The sequence below is a fragment of the Cnephaeus nilssonii genome (genome assembly GCF_951640355.1).
Source record: "Cnephaeus nilssonii genome assembly, chromosome: 7".
NCBI lineage: Eukaryota > Metazoa > Chordata > Mammalia > Chiroptera > Vespertilionidae > Cnephaeus > Cnephaeus nilssonii.
The window spans coordinates 4875708-4897294 of record NC_137078.1 but is presented as its reverse complement, the minus strand read 5'-3'; the positions used below and the strand labels follow the sequence as shown (position 1 = coordinate 4897294).

General features: G+C 38.7%; 1 protein-coding gene and 1 pseudogene across 6 annotated transcripts in view; one reads left to right on the top strand and one right to left on the bottom strand.

Annotated features, from left to right (window-relative positions):
• The window catches only part of CCDC138 (coiled-coil domain containing 138), a 215382-nt gene that overhangs the window by 80328 nt on the left and 113467 nt on the right, over positions 1 to 21587 (bottom strand). For all 5 annotated transcript variants that reach the window (XM_079776948.1, XM_079776951.1, XM_079776949.1 and 2 more), the window contains exons 11-12: positions 7019 to 7135; positions 2687 to 2879 (exon numbers count right to left, since the gene is read on the bottom strand). In XM_079776948.1, the coding sequence (XP_079633074.1) occupies positions 2687 to 2879; positions 7019 to 7135 (310 nt within the window). The remainder of the gene's footprint in view (positions 1 to 2686; positions 2880 to 7018; positions 7136 to 21587) is intronic.
• On the top strand, positions 11924 to 15587 carry LOC307103410 (protein ECT2-like; annotated as a pseudogene). Its single transcript has one exon. The product of its transcript is annotated as a protein ECT2-like (transcript).

The window sequence follows — 21587 nt, the reverse complement described above, 5'->3', positions numbered from 1 at the left end:
TTGCCAACTCTGCAGTGCTCCCTGGAGGCCTGTGGTCCCTGTCCCTGCCCCTCAGGTGCCTCTACTCTCTGGGCAGGGTCATCAGAATTCTCAACCCCACAGACTTGGAGCTGCCAAGAAGGGTCCAGGCTCTGTGCAACCCCGCTCTTGATCGGGATGGGAAAGTCTAATCAGGGGCAGGCCGGCAGCGGGAGGGGCCGCAATGTTGGCTGCTGGCTCCACCCCCTGATCGAGCAGGTTCGCTGGCTACAGTGGGCGTCATAGCGACTGTTTGTTAGGCCGTTATCGCTATTACAGTAGCTGGCCTTTTATATAAATAGATAGTACTGAAAGTAAAAAAATTTTTTGTGAATTTCCTTTGGAACTCATTTTCTGAAACACAAATTATGGCTTGGTCCATTCCAGCGGTTATAACAAAACACCAGAGACTGGGTAGCTTATAAACAACAAAAATGTACTGTTCACAGTTCTGGAGGCTGGGAAGTCCAAAATAAAGGCAACAACATGGTCACATTTTGGTGAAGATCCTCCTCCTGGTCCATACCTTATGCCTTCTTGCTGTGTCCTCACATGGTGTGAGGGGCTAGGGGTATCTGTGGAGTCTCTTTTATAAAGCCACTAATCATAGTCATTAGAACTCTACCTTTGTGACCTAAGCTCTTCCCAAAGGCCTCTCTTAATAACATTGTCTCTGGGAGGTAGGATTTTACCATATGAATTGGGGGAGGGGGACAAACATTCAAAACATAGCACATTTTATTAAACTAGAGGCCCAGTGCTCGAATTCGTGCACCAGGGGGGTCCCTCGGACTGGCCTGCGGGATCAGGCCAAAACTGACTCTCCAATATTCCCCGAGGGATCCCAGATGGTGTAAGGGCACAGGCCAGGCTGAGGGACCCCACCAGTGTACAATCGGGGCCAGGGAGAGACGTGGGAGGTTGGCCAGCCGGGGAGGAACCACGAGAGGGCTCCAGGATATGTTTGGCCATCTCACTCAGTCCTGATCAGCCGGACCCCAGCAGCAAGCTAACCTACCGGTCGGAGCGTTTGCCCTCTGGTGATCAGTGCACATCATAGCGACTGGTCAACCAGTTGACTATCTGCCCCCTGGTGGTCAGTGCATGTCATAGCAAGCAGTTGAGCGGCCTTAACATATGATTAGCATATTACACTTCAATTGGTTGAACGGATGACCGGACACAGCATATTAGGTTTTTATTACATAGGATTTCTTAGCCAGTTTCTTCGAATATCCTTAATTTATATAGAGCAGGGGTCCTCAAACTTTTTAAACAGGGGGCCAGTTCACTGTCCCTCAGACCGTTGGAGGGCCGGACTATAGTTTAAAAAAAACTATGAACAAATTCCTATGCACACTGCACATATCTTATTTTGAAGTAAAAAAACAAAATGGCAAAAACACCCGCATGTGGCCCGTGGGCCGTAGTTTGAGGATGCCTGATATAGAGTAACCTCAATTTATATGGAGTAATTTATATAGAGTAATTTTTTTTATGGTTCATTACATATAGTCTGCACATCCAATACTATATTGCACAGAAGTGGTGACAGGAAGCACCTAATTTCCTCCTGTTTTATTTCTCTATTTCATTGGTTTTATCAGTAATGAATGTTATCTTTTATCAAATGTATGTTGGTACGTGGTAACTTTATTTGGGGCTAATAAATGACTTTTTAAACAGTTACCACTCAATTTACTATAACTTTGAAAACCATAACTATAAGGAAGAAAATAACTAAGAAGATAAGAGTTAGAGATTAGGGTTTCTTTTTCTTCAATTTCATATAATTAAAAGTAACTAAATAGACACATACTTCAGAGAAAATATCCAAATTAAATTACTGCGATTGCCCACTTATAAAAACGAGTTATATAATTTAACAAACAGGAAAGATAGATGGTATATTTATTGTCTGACTACATTGGTATGACTTATTTTAACAAAAATTCTCATATTTAATAATCCAAAATAGTAACTCATTCGCTGTATATCAAAACTACATTAAAAATGGCCAACTTTGATTGAAACACTTTTCAATTCATTCATTCCCTTATTCACTATTATACATCAAATACTATGCTAGGTGCAGAGAGATACATTGTTAAAAGGAGTTTTAGTTTTTCCTCAGAAAACTTACAAACTAGTGCAGGAATTGACAAACTTTTTCTGTAAAGGACCACATAATAATAACATAGGCTTTAGAGAACTATATAGTCTCTGTTGTTGTGAGGCAAAAATAGTCATAGACAAAGGTAACAAATAAGCATGGATGTGTTTAAATAAAACTTTATTTACAAAACAGGTGGTGGGTCAGATGTGGCCCATGGGTTATAGTTTGCCAACATCTGCTCTACTGGAAATTAACTAGCAATTCCAATACTACATGGTAAATGCAGTGATAATGAGCAAAGGCTGTTATGGAACATGATCTCGGAGAATCAACACAGGCTTCTGGGGGGGGGGCAACAATCTTAACTGATGCCTCTATTGTCTCAAATTCAGGAAACAGTAGTTTTTATAATGTTCTGCCATTATAAAACAACTTAAAATCTCATTCTGAAAATGCAAACCATATTTGACTAAGTAAGAATTGCTTCATTATATAGTATTCTCTTCTAGTTGTTTAAGAAAAATTATACCATAAATATATCTGAAAGCTTACCTTGAGTGACTGTTTTGAGAACAATTAAAGTTGACAAAAATCTCAATGGCAAATTAGAACTCCTAAAGAAAGCAGCTGTCTTTGGTTTATTATCCATAGAATGTTCCAAAGAATTATCCTGAATTCCCTTATTTACTACTCCTTTGAATATGTCTTCACCCAATCTCCTCAATGTTGATGTCATAGTTGAATGCTGTTAAAAAATATGTATTATCTTAGTATAGTTATTAATGTTCAGAAAATATAATTTTAAACATTATAAACATATTAGAGGCCCAGTGCATGAAAATCCGTGCACTGGGTGGGGGAGGGATCCCTCAGCCCGGTCTGCACACTCTCGCAGTCCGGGAGCCCTCTGGGGATGTCCGACTGACAGCTTAGGCCTGCTCCCTGCAGGAAGAGGGCCTAAGCTGCGGTCTGGCCTCCCTCTGCGAGAGCGACTGGCAGGCCGATCAGGGGATGGCGCAGGCCAGCCCCACCCCTGCCATCACCCCGCCACTGCCACCACCAGTCTCCTTCTGTGGGAGGCGACCGGGTGGGCTGATTAGGGGATGGTGTCTGCTGGCGAACGTCCGCCCCCGCCCCAATCACCCCGCCACTGACACTGCCAGTGGCCTCCCTCTGTGGGAGGCGACCAGGTGGGCCAATCAGGGGACGGCATCGGCCAGTGAGAGGCCGGCCCCTTTGCCCTCCCCCCAATTGCCTCTCCACCACCATTGATCACCGCCACCCCTCCCCAGCCCCCCATCACTGTCCCCTCCCTCTACCCACTGGCATGTGCCTTGGGTGGACTGGTGCCACCTGCTCACTGGCCCCGCACCCCACTAATTAGTCAATCTGCCATCGGGTCGATTTGCATATTATATAGGATGAACTAAAGATAAGTCAATTTTTTTGTTTTTGTTTTTTCTTTATTATTACATATGTGCCCTTATCCCCTCATTGCCCGCCCCTCCCCCTGCTCGTGCCCTCATACCCCTAGTTTCTGTGTCCATTAGTTATGCTTATATGCATGCATACAAGTCCTTTGGTTGATCTCTCCCGCTTCCGCCCACCCTCCCCTGCCTTCCCTCTGAGGTTTGACGGTATGATCGATGCTTCTCTGTCTCTGGATCTGTTTTTGTTCATCAGTTTATGTTTTTCATTATATTCCACAAATGAGTGCAATCACGTGATATTTATTTTCCCCTGACTTATTTCGCTTAGCATAATGCTCTCCAGATCCATCCATGCTGTTGCAAATGGTAAGAACTCCTTCTGTTTTACCGCAGCATAGTATTCCATTGTGTAGATATACCACAGTTTTCTAATCCACTCATCTGCTGATGGGCATTTAGTCTGTTTCCAAAAATTAGCTATTGTAAATTGTGCTTCTATGAACATAGGGGTGCATATGTCCTTTCTGATTGGTATTATTAGTTTCTCAGGATATATTCCTACAAGTGGGACCACTGGGTCAAATGGGAGTTCCATTTTTAATTTTTTTTTAAGGAAACTCCATACTGTTCTTCACAGTGATTGCACCAGTCTGCATTCCCACCAGTAGTGCATGAGGGTTCCTTTTTCTCTGCATCCTCGCCAGCACTTGTCCTTTGTTGATTTGTTGATAGCCATTCTGACAGGTGGGAGATGGTACCTCATTGTAGTTTTGATTTGCATCTCTCAGATGACTAGTGACTTTGAGAATGTTTTCATATGTCTCTTGGCCTTCTATATGTCCTCTTTCAAAAAATATCTATTTAAGTCCATTGCCAATTTTTAAAAAATATATTTTATTGATTTTTTACAACGAGGAAGGGAGAGGGATAGAGAGCCAGAAACATTGATGAGAGAAACATCGACCAGCTGCCTCCTGCACACTCCCTACTGGGGATGTGCCCGCAACCAGGGTACATGCCCTTGACTGGAATCGAGCCCGGGACCCTTCAGTCTGCAGGTCGACACTCTATCCACTGAGTCAAACCGGTTAGGGCCATTGCCAATTTTTTTAATTAGATTTTTTATCTTCCTTTTGTTAAGTTGTATGAGTTCCCTGTAAATGTTGGAGACTAAACCCTTATTGGAGATAACATTGGCAAATATATTCTCCCATGCAGTGGGCTTTCTTGTTGTTTTGTTGGTTTCTTTTGCTGTACAGCTTTTTATTTTGATGTAGTCCCATTTGTTTATTTTCTCTTTAGTTTCCATTGCCCTAGGAGCTATATCGGTGAAGATATTGCTAGGACATATGTCTGAGATTTTGCTACCTATGCATTCCTCTAATATTTTTATGGCTTCCAGTCTTATGTTTACCTCCTTTATCCATTTTGAGTTTTTGTGTATGGTATAAGTTGATGGTCTAGTTTTTTGTTGTTTTTTTTTCATATATCTGTCCAATTTTCTCAACACCATTTATTGAAGAGACTGTCTTGACTCCATTGTATGCTCTTGCCTCCTTTGTCAAATATTAATTGAGCAGAATGGTTTTGGTTGATTTCTGGGTTATCTATTCTATTCCATAGGTCTATATGTCTGTTCTTGTGCCAGTACCAGGCAGTTTTGAGAACAGTGGCTTTGTAATATAGCTTGAATCTGGTATTGAGAACCCTCCTACGTTGTTCTTCTTTCTCAGGATTGCTACTGCTATTCAGGGTCTTTTTTTATTCCCGATGAATTTTTGAAGAGTTCATTCTAGGTCTGTGAAATATGCTGTTGGTATTTTAATGGGGAGTGCATGAATCTATAGACTGCTTTGGGTAATATGGACATTTTAATGATGTTGATTCTACCATTCCATGAACACCTCTGCTGCTGCCACTGCCGGCAGTGCAAGCCTCGGCCAGCCCTGGTTATCTGAGCTGCAGGCGGCCCTGGGCGGCTGGGCAGCCGCCATCTGAGGCTTGCCTGTGCCTTGGGCTGGCCACTCCGGCAGGGCTGAGGAGACTGGGCGCCGCCATCTCTGAGGGCATGGCAGTCAATAAGCATATTCCCTCCTTATTGGCTGTGGGTCCGCCATATTTGAGGGAGGGACAGTCAATTAGCATATTCCCTCCTTATTGGCTGTGGGCGCTGCCATCTTTGCAACTGCGTGAGGGTCAATTAACATATTCCCTCTTATTAGATAGGATTTTTTTTTGCACTTGTTCTGATCGATGGCACACGTACTTTCTGAGCAGCACTTCAAAACATACAAAGAAGTGGAAAATTGGGTCTCTGAATGGTTTGCCTCAAAACAAGGAAAGTTCTATTGGGACGGTATCCACAAATTACCTGAAAGATGGGGGAAATGTGTAGCTAGCAATGGACATTACTTTAAATAAACTACTTTTGATGTTTCTCTTGAAATTATCATGTTTTCTTTGAATACAAAATCCGCCATTATTAACCGGTACACCTGGTACAGATCTGGTCATTTACATATCTTTGTTTGGTAAGACATAATTAAGACCAATAAATTAAAAGTTATATATATATATATATATATATATATATATATATATATATATATATTGTGTGTGTGTGTGTGTGTGTGTGTGTGTACACACACTAGCATAAACACTCATGTACTTACTCATGTGCAGCATGGCGGCAAAATATCTAGGATACAACCTCAAAAAAAAAGGTTTCCTTAACCTTAACCATCACATTATTTAATAATCATGCAACTCAATCACTGATGGTTAATGCTACTTAATCCTTAATACTGCACTGAGTGGTTTAGCTGTGTGCTTCTTCAATTCCACACAACCAAGATTAAACTACCTGAGCACAAATTTGTTCTCCTTTTTTAACTAAATGAAAGCTATAACAACATTTATTTATAGTAACTGGGCAGGGGGGAAATTTACAAACCTACTACAGTTTGCACTAATGATTATATATACATGTCATAATTTGGACTAAATGACCCTTACATGAGTAGGTAACATACCATTCATTTTATAAGATGTTGCAAAAAATTTCTTCTTTGATTAGGTTATCCTAATATTTATCATCCCATTTAGCTTGTATATTTACTAGCATAAGCACAAGAAATCATTAACTTCTATTAGCTTCAGTAGAATATAAAAAATTATAAATTAAATCATGGGGGAATGACAGTTGATTTTAACTCCTTATTTATACAATTCTGAAACTCAAAACAAAAGATTACATATTGAGCCATATCTATGGCATTGAGAAATAAGACATATGAAAGGAGAAAGAAGAGAAAGTAGTAAATGAGGCAAGGGAAGCAAGGAGAAATCCCGAAATATAAACAAAATACATGCAAAAAAAAGTGAAAGAACGAGATCAAGAAAAATAATGCCAAACAGAGTAGTAGTTGAAAATAGGTTCCTATTAATAAATTACCAGTGTTCCAGCTTCTAGTTGCCGTAGAGACCAATATATAAATTTTACAAAAGGCTCATGAAGTTTGACATTCACAAATGGCATCCACTGTAGTTGTTCTGTCATCACAGGCAAAAGCTAAAATTATGGAAAATATAAAAGAACAGAATTTTTTAGATATCTGAAACCAATTACCATAATTTTCCAAAAATTATTTTTCCAAAAGAAAAAAAAAGCGTTCTCTAACAAAAATTACTTTAAAATGACATGCAATACAATATGGAGATATGTATTTGAAATTTTAAATATAGTCATGTGCCACATAAAGATGTATACAATGATGGTCCCATGAGATTATCATCAAGAGAGCTACACAATCCCTATCACCTAGTGACTTCATAGCCATCATGAGGTTTTAGCACAAAGATTGCTGTGACTGAGATGGCAAACAACTTGAACCTGATGTGGATGAGGATGACCTTGAGGAGTTTGTAGAGGGGGTTCCTGAAGAACTGACTGAAGAGGAGTTGTTGGAACTGGAACAGAAATACACAGCAGAAGGGCAAGAGAAAGGGAAACTGCTGAAGAAAAATAAGAACCTCCAGGAAAACTCAGTGAAGGATTTTTATTAATATAGAGCAGGCGTCCTCAAACTACGGCCCGCGGGCCACATGCGGGTGTTTTTGCCGTGGTTTTTTTTTTTAACTTCAAAATAAGATATGTGCAGTGTGCATAGGAATTTGTTCATAGTTTTTGTAAAACTATAGTCCGGCCCTCCAACGGTCTGAGGGACAGTGAACTGGCCCCTGTTTAAAAAGTTTGAGGACCCCTGATATAGAGGAATGTTAATGGTGTATTATCTGCTTACAAGAAAATCTATGCTGAAAAAAAAGAAGCAAACCACCCTGGACATATTTCTGAAAAGAGTGACACCTCCTCAAGATGAGCCCCAGGCAGGACATTGAGGAGATGTGCCGAAGGAGGCTTGTCATCACAGGAGAAGACAGCTCCATGTGTGCTACTGCCCTGAAGGCCTTCAGCAGGACGAGATGTGGAGGTGGGAGGCAGTGACATTGATGATCCTAACCCTGTACAGGCCGGGTTTCTTAGTTTTAAACAAAATAGTTTAAAAGCAAAAAGAAAAAATAGAGAAAAAGCTTATAGAATAAGGATCTATATTTTATGCAGCTGTACAGTGTGTTTGTGTTTTAAGCTGTTAACAGAAAAGAGTCAAAAAGTTTTTTTAAAAAATTTAAGTTTATAAAAAGTAAAAATGGTACAGTAAGCTTAATTTATTATTGAAGAAAAATTTTTATAAATTTAGAGTGGCCTAAGTGTACAGTGTTTATAAAGTCTACTGCAGTGCACAGTATGTTCAAGGCCATCACACTCATTCACCACCCACTGACTCATAGAGCAAATGCCAGTCCTGTAAGCTCCATTCATGTCAAGTGCCCTATATGGGTGTACCATTTTTAAATATTTTATACCACATTTTTTCTATGTTTATATACACAAATACTTACCATTGTGTTACCAATGCCTACAGTATTCAGTACAGTAATATGTTGTACAAGTTTGCAGTCTAGGAGTAGTACCCTATACCACTTAGCCTACATGTGTAGTAGTCTATACCTCTAGGTTTCTGTAAGTATATCCCATGATGTTCGCATAATGAAATTGCCTACAATGCATTGATTCAGCATTATTAGCACATCTAGGATTTTTTAAAATATATTTTTATTTATCTCAGAGAGGAGGAGAGAAGGAGAGAGAGATGGATACATCAATAATGAGAGAGAATCATTGATTGGCTGCCTCCTACACGCCCCCTACTTGGGGTCTAGCCTGCAACCTGGGTGTGTGCCCTGACTGGGAATCGAACCCAGGACCCTTCAGTCCACAGGCCAATGCTCTATCCACTGAGCCAAACCAGCTAGGGCTAGCACATCTAGTATTTTAAGGAGATCAATCTAGACAAACATACACTCCGAACCTTAAATGGTTAAATAAATTTATGGTACATATATAAACATTAGAAATGATAATGGCATCTATAATTATTATAATGGCCTATTTTGGGGTGATAAAAGCAGGTTACAAAAGAGCAAATGTAGTAAGATCCCATTTATATAAAATATTTCTACATGAATTAACATTGAAAGAGAAATAGAGTGCCCTGGCTGGTGTGGCTCATTGAGCGTTGTCCTGTGCAATCAGGGCACATGCCCAGTCAGGGTGCATGTGCAGCTGATCAATGTTTCTCTCACATCAATGTTCTCTCTCTCTCCCCCTTTCTCTCTCTAAAAATAAATCAATAAACCATATTTTTAAAGAGAAAAATAAATATATTGAAGAATTTTTTTAAATATATTAACAGATTATAGTAACTGAGGTGATATTTACTTTCCTCTTTATGTGTGTTTTGCATAAATATATTAATTAATGTCAATTTGTAAAAATAATAGAAAAATTTTAAAAAGGTGAGTCCCTTATATCAATGTTTTCCAGATGCATCCATTTTGATACCACAAATCAACTTGTCTAAAAAAAAAACTTATTAAATTAAGGAGGCTAAAACCCATATCTCCTCCAATATACTTTGAATAAATGCTACCAATATTAAACCAGTTGCAAAAGTCAGAAACCTGGGAGTCAACCTGGACAATCCAACCTTTATACTGGATCCATTACAAAGTCTCATTTATTTTACCTCCTAAATATTTTCTAAATAGACCACTTCTAATTCCATAGCCACAATTGTAATTCAAGTTACTATCTTATTTCACCTAATTGCAAATTACACTATCTTATTTCACTACATAAGAGTTTTCTAATTATTTTCTAGCATCCACTTCTTTATCCCTTCAATCCTATTGCCATCTAACAGCCGATATAATCTATTTTCTCCTTAAAGTTCTTCATTGGTTTCCTATTAGTAGTTTTCATGATCACTTTCTTGAATGACATTTCAGGCAAAATTGAAAATTACAGACACCTAAAGTTGATAAATGCCTAAATTGTACTTTTGTGAATTAATGGAATTTGACAACTAGCCAATATGATAAAATTGTATGTGCTTAATCTCTACCCATTCTATATTTTAATATAAGATGTAAAATTGGAAAAAATGAAAGGGATTTGTTTTAGAGAGATATCTTTCAAATGAGACCACACATTTATATACAAGATAAAGTACATGGAATTATCTATAAAGTATTTCTTCAACAAAACAAGGTACACAACACAATAAGGCTATAAGAGAGAGACAGAAAGTTATCTAGAAGGGAGTACCCATTAGAATGCTAGCTGATTTCTCAACAGAAATACTTCAGGCCAGAAGAGATTGGCATGAGTATTCAAAGTAATGAAAAGCAAAGACCTGAACCCAAGACTACTCTATCCAATAAGACTATCATTTAAAATTGAAGGGGAAATAAGAGCTTCAAGCAAACAAAAAAATGGGGACTACAGGAGTACATTACCACCAAACTAACATTGCAGGAAATGTTGAAGGGAGTGCTTTAAGAAGAAGAAATTGAGAGAGAGAACATAGATATAAAGAAAAAAAAAGTCAGTAAATAAGTACCTATCCATTAGCCCTAGCCAATATGGCTCAGTGGATAGAGTGTCGGCCTGTGGACTGAAGGGTCCCAGGTTTGATTCCGGTCAAGGGCATATGCCCTGGATGTGAGCTCAATCCCCAGTGGGGGACGTGCAGGAGGCATCCAATCAATGATTCTCTTTCATCATTGATGTTTCTATCTTTCCCTCTCCCTTCCTCTCTGAAAGCAATGAAAATATATTTAAAATAATAATAATAATCTTAAATGTAAATGGATTAAATGCTCCAATCAAAAGACAAAGGGTAGATGAATGGATAAGAAAACATGACCCATACATATGCTGTTTACAAGCGATCCACCTCAGAATAAAAGACTCACAGAGAATGAAAGTGAAGGGATGGGGAAAAAATTTCTATGCAAATGTAAACATAAAAAAAATGCAAAAGCTGACAAAGCAGACTTCAAGAGACAAAGAAGGCAACTACTTTGGGATTGATCCTAAAGTAGGATTGATACAACAAGAGGATATAACCCTGGTAAACATATGCACCCAATATAGGAGCACCTAAATATATAAAAAAGCTCTTGGATGACTTTAAGGGTAGATTAACAGCAATACAGTCACAATAGAGGACTTTAACACCCCACTGACATCACTAGACAGATCTTCCAGACAAAAAATCAAATAGGACACAGAGACCTTAAACAACACACTAGATCAGATGGATTTAATTGACACTTACAGAACATTCTACCCCAAAACTGCAGAATATACATTCTTCTCAAGTGCTCATGGACATTCTCAAAGATAGACTACATATTAGGACACAAAGTAAGTCTTTGTTCAAGAGGACTGAAATCATAACAAGCATCTTCTTGGATCACAATGGCATGAAATTAGAAATCAACTACAATAAAAGCACCCAAAAATATCCAAACATATGGAGGCTGAATAGCATGTCATTAAACAATGAATGCGTTAGCAAAGAGATCAAGGAAGAAATAAGAAACGTCCTGGAAACAAGCAAAAATGAACACACACAAATAAAATCTATGGAACAAAGCAAAAGCAGTCCTGAGAGGGAAGTTCATAGCATTAGAGGGGTGCAGTCCTCAAGAAACAAGAAAAGACTGTAATAAACTAATACTAGAACTAAAAGAATTAGAAACAGAACAAGAAAAGCCCAGAGTCTGAGGGGAGTGCAGCCTCGTACCACAGAAGTCATAGGAGCCTTGCACCCTGGAGCCAAGAGAGGGCGAAACTCCTTTGTTTGGAACTTTTAAATATTCAGGTTTCATGTGCTTGCAGTGGCCATGCTCATCCTGGACACTAATTTGTTCCCAGGTATGACTGGCAGATGGATAGGCACCTTCCCACGTCACTCTGGCCTTTACTGGGCATGCATTTATTGTCCAGTCCCTTCCCTCATTGATCAGCAGGGAGCAGGCTTGGAGAAAGTTAAACGCAGCTTTTCGCAAAGCTGTATAAATGGCATGCCTATACCTAGTCTTCCCTTTCCTTCTTTCCTGTTAAATAATAACCAGGTTGTTGCAACGACATCGTACGTATATATCCTTTCTAAATTTTCAAAAAAATGGAATGCCTTCCAACAGGCCAAAAATGTCCCAAGAAAAATACGTTATCACTTAACAATTTACTGTGGACTGGTTCTTGGTGAATCCTAAATAGAGTTTTATTCTTCCATATGGTTTTAGAAACACAAGAGTTTTGATGCTTAAATATTTTATTTGGAAGAAGAGACTTCTATTTATGATAAATACTCAGTAAAGAAAAGAACTGATTCTGTTCCAAGTTGAAGAAATCAAACACTGATTTCAGGCTCTGTTAATACTTACAAGCACAGGGTTTGGAAGACCTGCCATCTGTAAAAATATGTAATTGTCTTTTGTGGAGAATAAACTGAATACTGAGAACAACAATAAAAAAGAAAAGCCCAGAGTAAGAAGAGGGAAGGAAATAATAAAGATTAGAGCAGAAAAGACATAAAGACTAAAATAAAATATAAAAGATCAATGACTCCAAGAGCTGGTTCTTTGAAAAGATAAACAAATGTAATGAACCTTTAGCCAGACTACTAGTAATCAAGAAACAAAGAGAGGGAGGAATGACGGTAATCGTGAGAGGAACCAGAGTTTGAAGAAGTGGCATTTCCAGGGAGCTTTGTGAGAGTGTGAATATAGAAGAGTACAAACAATGGCTGACAATAGTGTACTAACATCTGCTGGGAGGACAAGCTTGGCAGACTCTTCCATTTTTTATTCTAAAGTTACTGAAACTTCTAAGGAAAACTTACTTAATGGGCCTACTTTGTATGTTGAAGAAGAAATGCCTCAGTTTGAAACAAGAGTGGTATTGGTTCAAGAAGCTGGGAACAAGAACTTATAAAAGCCTTAAAGACTATTAAATAATGGATGTACCAGTTATAAAGATAAAAGAAAGTTGCCCTGGAAAATCGGATGAAAAATTAATAAAAAGTGTTGTTAATATAGAAATTAAAGTGCCCTTTGTAAAGATGGAATCAGTAGAAGAATATGAAAGTTTGGATTCTCCAGAATTTGAAAATGTATTTATAGTCATGGACTTCCAGGATCCTGTCTTTACTGTTATACAGACTGATTATAGAGTTATTGGACTACCAGTAGTATTAAACTGTGCACAAAAAGGAGAGCCTTTGCCGTTTCATGTCGTCCTCTCTACTGTACAAGCATGGTGAATCTAGTACTATGTTTTACTGGATTCAGGAAGAAAGAACTAGTCAGATTGGTGACATTAGTCCATCACATGGGTGGAGTTATTCGAAAGACTTTAATTCCAAAGTAACACATTTGGTGGCAAATTGTACACAAGGAGAAAAATTCAGGATTGCTGTGAGCCAGGATTGCTGGGTACTCCAATTATGAAGCCAGAATGGATTTATAAAGCTTGGGAAAGGCAGAATGAACAGGATTTCTGCGCATCAGCTGATGATTTTTAGAAATGAATTTAAAGTTCCTCCATTTCAAGATTGCATTTTAAGTTTCCTGGGATTTTCAGATGAAGAGAAAACCAATATGGAAGAAATGACTGAAATGCAAGGAGGTAGCTATTTACAGGTTGGAGATGAAAGGTGCACTCACCTTATAGTTGAAGAGAATATAGTAAAAGAACTTCCATTTGAACCTTCAAAGAAACTTTATGTTGTCAAGCAAGAGTGGTTCTGGGGAAGCATTCAAATGAATGCCCAAGCTAGAGAAACTATGTATTTATATGAAAAGGCTAATACACCTGAGCTCAAGAAATCAGTGTCACTGCTTTCTCTAAGTACTCCAAACAGCAATTGCAAAAGATGTCGTTTAAAAGAGACGCTTGCTCAGCTATCAAGAGAGACAGACTTGTCACCTTTCCCTCCCCAAACACCAAAGTCTTGTACTAAGTCTTCTATAAATTCCACTCGGATTCCTTCAAAGCAGTCAGCCAGGTGGCAAGTTGCAAAAGAGCTCTATCAGACTGAAAGTAATTATGTAAATATATTGGCCACAATTATTCAGTTATTTCAGGTATCTTTGGAAGAAGAAGGACAACGTGGTGGGCCTATCCTCACACCAGAAGAGATTAAGACTATTTTTGGTAGTATCCCAGATATTTTTGATGTGCACACTAAGATGAAGGATGATCTTGAAGACCTTATTGTTAATTAGGATTAAAGCAAAAGCATTGGTGACATCTTTCTTAAATATTCAAAATATTTGGTAAAAACCTACCCTCCCTTTGTTAACTTCTTTAAAACGAGCAAGGAAACAATTGTTAAATGTGAAAAACAGAAACCAAGATTTCATACTTTTCTGAAGATCAACCAAGCTAAACTGGAATGTGGACGGCAAAGCCTTGTTGAACTTCTCATCTGACCAGTACAGAGGTTAACTAGTGTTGCGTTACTTTTAAATGATCTTAAGAAAAATACAGCTGAAGAAAATCCTGACAAAGGCACTCTAGAAAAAGCTTGGATCACTAAATGAAGTAATGACGCATATTAATGAGGATAAAAGAAAAACCGAAGCGCAAAAGCAAATTTTTGATGTTGTTTATGAAGTAGATGGATGCCCAGCCAATCTTTTATCTTCTCACCGAAGCTTAATCCAACGAGTTGAAACAATTTCTCTAGGTGAGCACCCCTGTGACAGAGGAGAACAAGTAACCCTCTTTCTCTTCAATGACTGCCTGGAGATAGCAAGGAAACGCCACGAAGTTATTGGCACTTTTAGGAGTCCTCATGGCCAGACCCGACCCCCAGCTTCTCTTAAGCATATTCATCTAATGTCTCTTGCTCAAATTAAGAAAGTGCTGGACATAAGAGAGACAAAAGATTGCCATAATGCTTTTGCCTTGCTTGTGAGGCCACCAACAGAGCAGGCAAATGAGCTGCTCAGTTTCCAGATGGCATCAGAGGAACTTCCAAAAGAAAACTGGCTCAAGATGCTATGTCCACATGTAGCCAACACCATTTGTAAAGCAGATGCTGAAAATCTTATTTACACTGCTGATCCAGAAACCTTTGAAGTAAATACAAAAGATATGGACAGTACATTGAGTAGAGCATCTAGAGCAATAAAAAAGACTTCAAAAAGGGTTACAAGAGCATTCTCTTTCTCCAAAACTCCAAGAAGAGTTCTACGAAGGGCTCTTATGACATCCCGAAGTTCAGTGGAGGGAAGAAGTCCTCTCAGCAGTGACAAGCATGTAATGAGTCGTATGCCTAGCACATCATCATTAGCAGGTATCCCATCGCCTTCCCTTGTCACCCTTCCTTCCTTCTTTGAAAGGAGAAGTCATACTTTAAGTAGATCTACAACTCATTTGATATGAAGCTTAAAAATAATCTTAATTTATAGAAACTTAGCACCTCATGTGCAAATAAGAAACTGACTTATATGGTACTTGTCATTAGCACTTGGTGAAAGCCGGAAAGAAGACAGATAACACTGAACTATGCCAGTTGATTTTCTTCTTGAAAGAGTAAAGTTAACCTCTTATATTTTTCAAGTTAATTTATTAAAAGATTATATTAATTTTGATGTAATGTTTCTCTTTGCTTGAATCCTTCATTTGAAGACTAACATCTTAAGTTATTCATGATACCAGTAGCACTGCAAACTAACACATACAGTAAATAAATTTTATTGGTGGATGCCAAAAAAAGAAAAAAGAAACAAACAAACAAAGAGAGGACCTGCCCAGTGTGGCTCAGTAGTAGAGCACTGGCTCATGCATCTAAGGGTTGCAGGTTGATGCCAGACCTGAATGGGGTACTTTAGGGAGGCAACCAGTCAATGTGTCTCTCTCACATCAATGTTTTTCTCTCACTCTCTAAAAATCAATGGAAAAAAATTTAAAATGGTGGCATAGTACATGGATGCTACACAGACACACTCCAAGGACAAAACTGGAATTACAGTAAAGTACAAAAAAAAATATCCTGAATAATCAACTGAAGATTAGCTGGAGAGAACCCTGATAAACAAGAACAGAATATGGAGACTTCAGAGAGACTGGTAGGAAGGGTGGAGATGCGAAAGGGCTGGCCTGGCTCCCACAGACAGCAGCTGAAGTTCTGGAGAGATATCTCAGCTCTGGGAGGTTGCCACTGAGAACTCTGGGGTCTAATCCCCAAGCTGGGCACCCCAGTAGAGCACCAACACTGAGAAAGTTGCCCACATGTCATCTGGCTGTGAAAAGCAGCAGGGTTGCTGTCTGCCAGGGAGAGACCACTGGAAATGCAGGCACCCGCTTAAAGGAACACACAAAATTTAGTGTGCAGCCACTCACCTTGGGCTCCAGCAGAGGGAGGGAAGAGTGGACTGGAGCTGTGTGAGCAGAAGCCAGGGTTGGGGACTCTGGGGTTAGAGCTTAGAAGGCAGATAACCCAGTTTCCTGTGCTGAGTCATTCCCTCATACTATGAAGGCCATCTCTCTCAGGCAGACCTTTGCTATCCAGGTAGATTTTGCCTGGGTGGAAGACAGTTGACCAACCCCATTGGAAAATCCCTTGCCCACGGTGTGTTGTTTCTGAGGAACATTAAGAGACTGAGACTACTAGCCTCCCAACAGAAGCAACTGCCCCACCCTGTTGGAAAACTTCTCACCACACCTGTGGATGATTACCTGAGGGCTACTCAACACTGAATCCAATCAGTCTGCAGGCAAAGGCAGGTCTCTGGAGGATTTGTGTCTTTGCCTGATCTAATTAGTCAGAAACAGCGTTTGACACTGTCCTGCACTAGAGATTGGGAAGTGTAGCAGATCTACCTAAATACATAGTCACAAACCCAAATAGATCAGTTCACACAAAAAAATAACAAAGCTCCAAATATCTACAAAGGAAAGGGGAAGAGGACAAGCTAATATCCCTATCATTGAGAACCTTCCAGGTACATACAAAGAGGAGAAAAGACAAATGAACATGTTTTGTAGGACCTAATTCTCAATAAGAAAATAACCTTGATTTTTAATAAATCATGTATATGTTATCATGAAACATTTAGAAGTAGAGCTATTAAAGGCAGGCCAAAACAGGGATGCCCCTCCTAACACCTCTATTATTTAAATACCTTATGCTAGAAAGACTTTATAAAGCAATAGGAAGTTCCTGTCTTTTATGTGTTTTTACATCAACTTTCAAAAGTGATAATAAAATAGAATGAAATGTTTAACACTGAAAAGTGGACACCATATTCATTAATTCTAAATAATGTAACTGCTTAACTAGAAAACACAAGAAACGACTTAAAAACTATTATAATGATTTCAGTAAACTGTTCAGTTGCTAAAAATATAAAAAGCAAGATTACATTGCAAATACCATCAATATCCAATTTTAAATAAAGAAAAATATCACATTCACAATACCAAAAAATTTCCAAATCTTGTAAATAAAAAGGAAACATGCCAAATACACATGTAGAAAACTATAAACTTCATTTAAAAACATACAAAACTGCCCTGGTTGGGTGGCTCGGTTGGTTGGAGCATTGTACCATACACCAAAAGGTTAGAGGTTTGATTTCCCATCAGAACACAGCACAGAGTCATGAAAACCCTCCAACTCTCTCCCCTTGAAGTTACAAGTTGGACAGCTATAATTCAACACTGGATTCTCTGCTCAACACACAAACATATCTGAGACATCATGCAGACATCTAAAAGTGGGTGTAACTGAATGAACAACAGAGACAAAATGAAGAGGGGGTTGAAGGACAGAGAGAAGCCAAAAGCAATAGTATTGAACACCAGGGGTGCAGTCCTCACTAGACAGACCACATCGGAGGGGCATCATCAGCAATCAGACCTGGGCACACATTGAGGTTGAGCCCAGGGTCAGAAGCAGAGAAAGGGAGCAAAAATCACAGCACTCCAAAAGCCACCAGCATCAAATAAAGGATTCCAAGCCAACCCCATCCCCTGTGGCCTCCTGACAGCAACATCTTCTCCTAACTAGTTCAAAAGGACTGAAAAAACAACAACTTTCCAACCTAAGTAGTCTGTACTCACTGCAGATAAGCCCAGGAGGAAAAGCAGAACTGCAGACACTCTAATGTCTCACCCATCACAGTGCAGCTGGGTTAACTCAGAGCAGCCCTGTGGGTAGTTTCTGGCTACTGGAGGCTGGCGCTGGGAGCACACAGCAGATACATAGCCCACCCCTTACAATACATGGGAGTACTGCACTAAGGTTGAGTCATGGAGAGAACTCTGACCTCTAGGGGAATACAAAGTGTTTTCCAAGGCTGAGGCCACACTGCCCACAGAGATCCAGACAGCCCTAGCAATGCAGGTAAGAGAAAATAAAAACTTGTGTTTCCACACTACCAGCTGGAAAACAAAGTAGAGACCTCTACTTAACAAGTAAAATTCTTAAAAAGACAAACAAAACAAAACAAAAATAAAAGCAGCTTTCACTTCCACAAATGTCCAGGTGGAGAAATAATTTATCAAGCACAAAGACTAACCAAGATGACAAGGAAATTCAAATAGAGAGTGAAATGATCTCCAGAAAATAAAATTAAAGACATAAAAGAAACTCAATGAGATAGAAGAAAACTCAAAAAGGCAATCCAACAAACTCATAAACAAAATCAATGAAGCAAAGGAGTATTTCACCAAGCAGATTGAAACTATTAAAAAGTAAAAACAAGCAAACAACAACAAAAGAAACACATACATACACACACACACACACACACACACACACACACACACACACACAGAAATTCTGGAGCTGAGAAATGCAATAAAATAAATGAAAAAATAAACTAGCAAGCTTGGGAAATAGAGCAGACCAAATGGAGGAAAGAATTAGTGATGTAGAAGATAGAAATCTAGAAATGACACAGGTGGAAGAAGATAATCAAGAATTTTAAAAAAGAATAAAATAAAAGAACACTATGAGAACTATCTGACTCTAACAAACAGAACAATATAAGAAAAATGGGTATATCACAAGGATAAGAGTGGCGAATGGGAACACAAATAATTGATGAAAACTTCCCAAACCTTTGGAAAGAAGTCGATACTAAGATATAAAAATATAAGAACAGCTAATTATCTCAATCCAAAAAGGCCTCCCCAACGCACATTACATAAAAACTGTCAAAAATTAACAACAAAGAAAGAATTCTCAGGGAGGCCAGGGAAGAGAAGACAGTAACCTATAAAGGAAACATCATCTGATTTTTCAGCAGAAATCCTAAAAGCTAGGAGAGTTTCAATTTATTAAAACAGAGAAATCACAAGTCATGAATAACATATTCAGCAAAGTTACCTATAGATATGAAGGAGAAATAAAGACTTTTCTAGACATACAGAAGCTGAAGGAATTTACCACCACAAGAGCTGCATTTAGGAAACACTGAAGGGTGTGCTATCTGAAAAAAAAGAAGACCAAAAGATAAAAAACTATGAGCAGCATGACTAACAGAAAAAAAAAATTGCTACCCTTTTTGAGAATAGGGTATCAAACACTTAAATGTCTCATAACACACAAAGGAAACAAAAAAAAGTTTTTACAAGAAGAAAATACTGCAATTTGGAAATGAACTCACAGCATAAAAAGGGATAATTTATGACAACAAAACAGAAAAGGAAGGATATAAAGGACTGAACTTACACAGGTGAATGGAGATAAGATGCAATCAGAAGAAAAAGGACAACTATATATATGAAACTTTCTTTTGCATAAACCTAATGGTAACCACACACAAAACCTAGAACTGATACACATATAATAGAAGAAGAGGAAATAAAGGGAAAATCATAGAATACCACCAAACTAAAACAACAGACACAAACAGAAGGGGGAAAAAAACACTGGATACACAGAGCCACCAGAATAGAAAAGATAAAATGGTTACTGGAAATCCTCACGCATAAATAATCACTGAAAATGTAAATGGACTGAACTCACGAATTAAAAGGCACAGAGAGCACTCCAGTGACTCTCAGGGTGTGTGACCGTTCTGCTGACCCACCGCAGTGGCCAGGGGCCCCACACATCCTAGTGCCTGGGCTCTCTGTTGACTCTCAGGGTGTGCAACCCTCCCAATGACATGCCGTGGTGGCCATGGGTCTGCATGTCTCAGCACCTGAACCCTTTGTTGAGAGCATAAATAAGAAGACAAAGAAACAACCTCTCCCCCCCAAAAAAAAGAATAATAAAAAAAGGAACAACCTGCAAAGGAAAGGAAAGAAGGAATCACCAAAAAGGAACTAAACGAAATAGACACATGCAATATGTCAGAAAAAGAATTAAGACAAAGGGTCATACAGTTCATAAACTGGATGGATGAGAAAATCAAAAAGTTATGTAAGAATCAAGAGGCTATCAAGAATTGTATAGTTAAAAAAAAAAAAGAATTATATAGTTAAAATAAAAATCACAATGGAAGGTTACAATAGTAGACTGGAAGAAGCGGAGGACCGAATTAGTGAGTTAGAAGACAAGGCAGGGAAATGCACCCAATCTGAATAGCAACTGGAGAAAAAATTTGGAAAGCAGGAGGAGAGCCTTAGGGAGCTTTGGGAAACCATGATACGAAGTAACATACATATAATAGGGGGACCAGAAGGAGAAGAAGCAAAGGTTAGAAAACCAATTTGAAAAATAATGACAGAAAACTTCCATGATTTGGTGAAGCACAGAATCCCAAACAAGATGAACCCAAAAAGATCCACACAAAGACACGACATAATTCAATGACAAATGCTAATGACAAAGAGAGAATCTTAAAGGCTGCAAGAGAGAGGCAGAGAGTTACCTACACAGGATCTCCCATTACATTATGAAATGATTTCTCAACAGGAACACCTCATGCCAGAAGGGAATGGAATGAAATATACAAAGTGATGCAAAGCAAGGGACTAGATCCAAATATACTTTATCCAGCAAGGCTTTCATTCAAATTGAAGGGGAAATCAGGAGCTTCACAGACAAAAAAAAAAAAAAGGCTAAGGGAGTTTATCACTACCAAGCCAGCAACGCAAGCAAGGCTAAAGGGATTGTTGCATAAAGAACAAATAGAAAGGGAAGAAGGAACATAGGCATAAAGAATAGAAATGGCTACAAACAAGTACCTATCAATAATAACCTTAACCCTTTGCACTCACTCACTTTTTTCGATTCCTTTATTCTATTGCTAACCGTGTGGAGTCACACTCGACATCCGAGTGCAAAGAGTTAAATGTAAATTGACTAAATGCTCCAATCAAAAGACAGGGAGTGGCTGAATGGGTAAGAAAACATGACCCATATATATGCTGTCTACAAGAGACCCACATCAGAACAAGGGACTCACACAGACTGAAAGTGAGGGGATGGAAAAAAATTTTTCAGGCAAATGAAAGTTAAAAGAGAGCTGGAGTAGCAATACTTGTATATGACAAAATAGACCTCAAAGTGAAGACCATAATAAGAGATAAAGAAGGCCACTTGATAATACTAAAGGGATCAGTACCTCTAGAAAACATATATGCA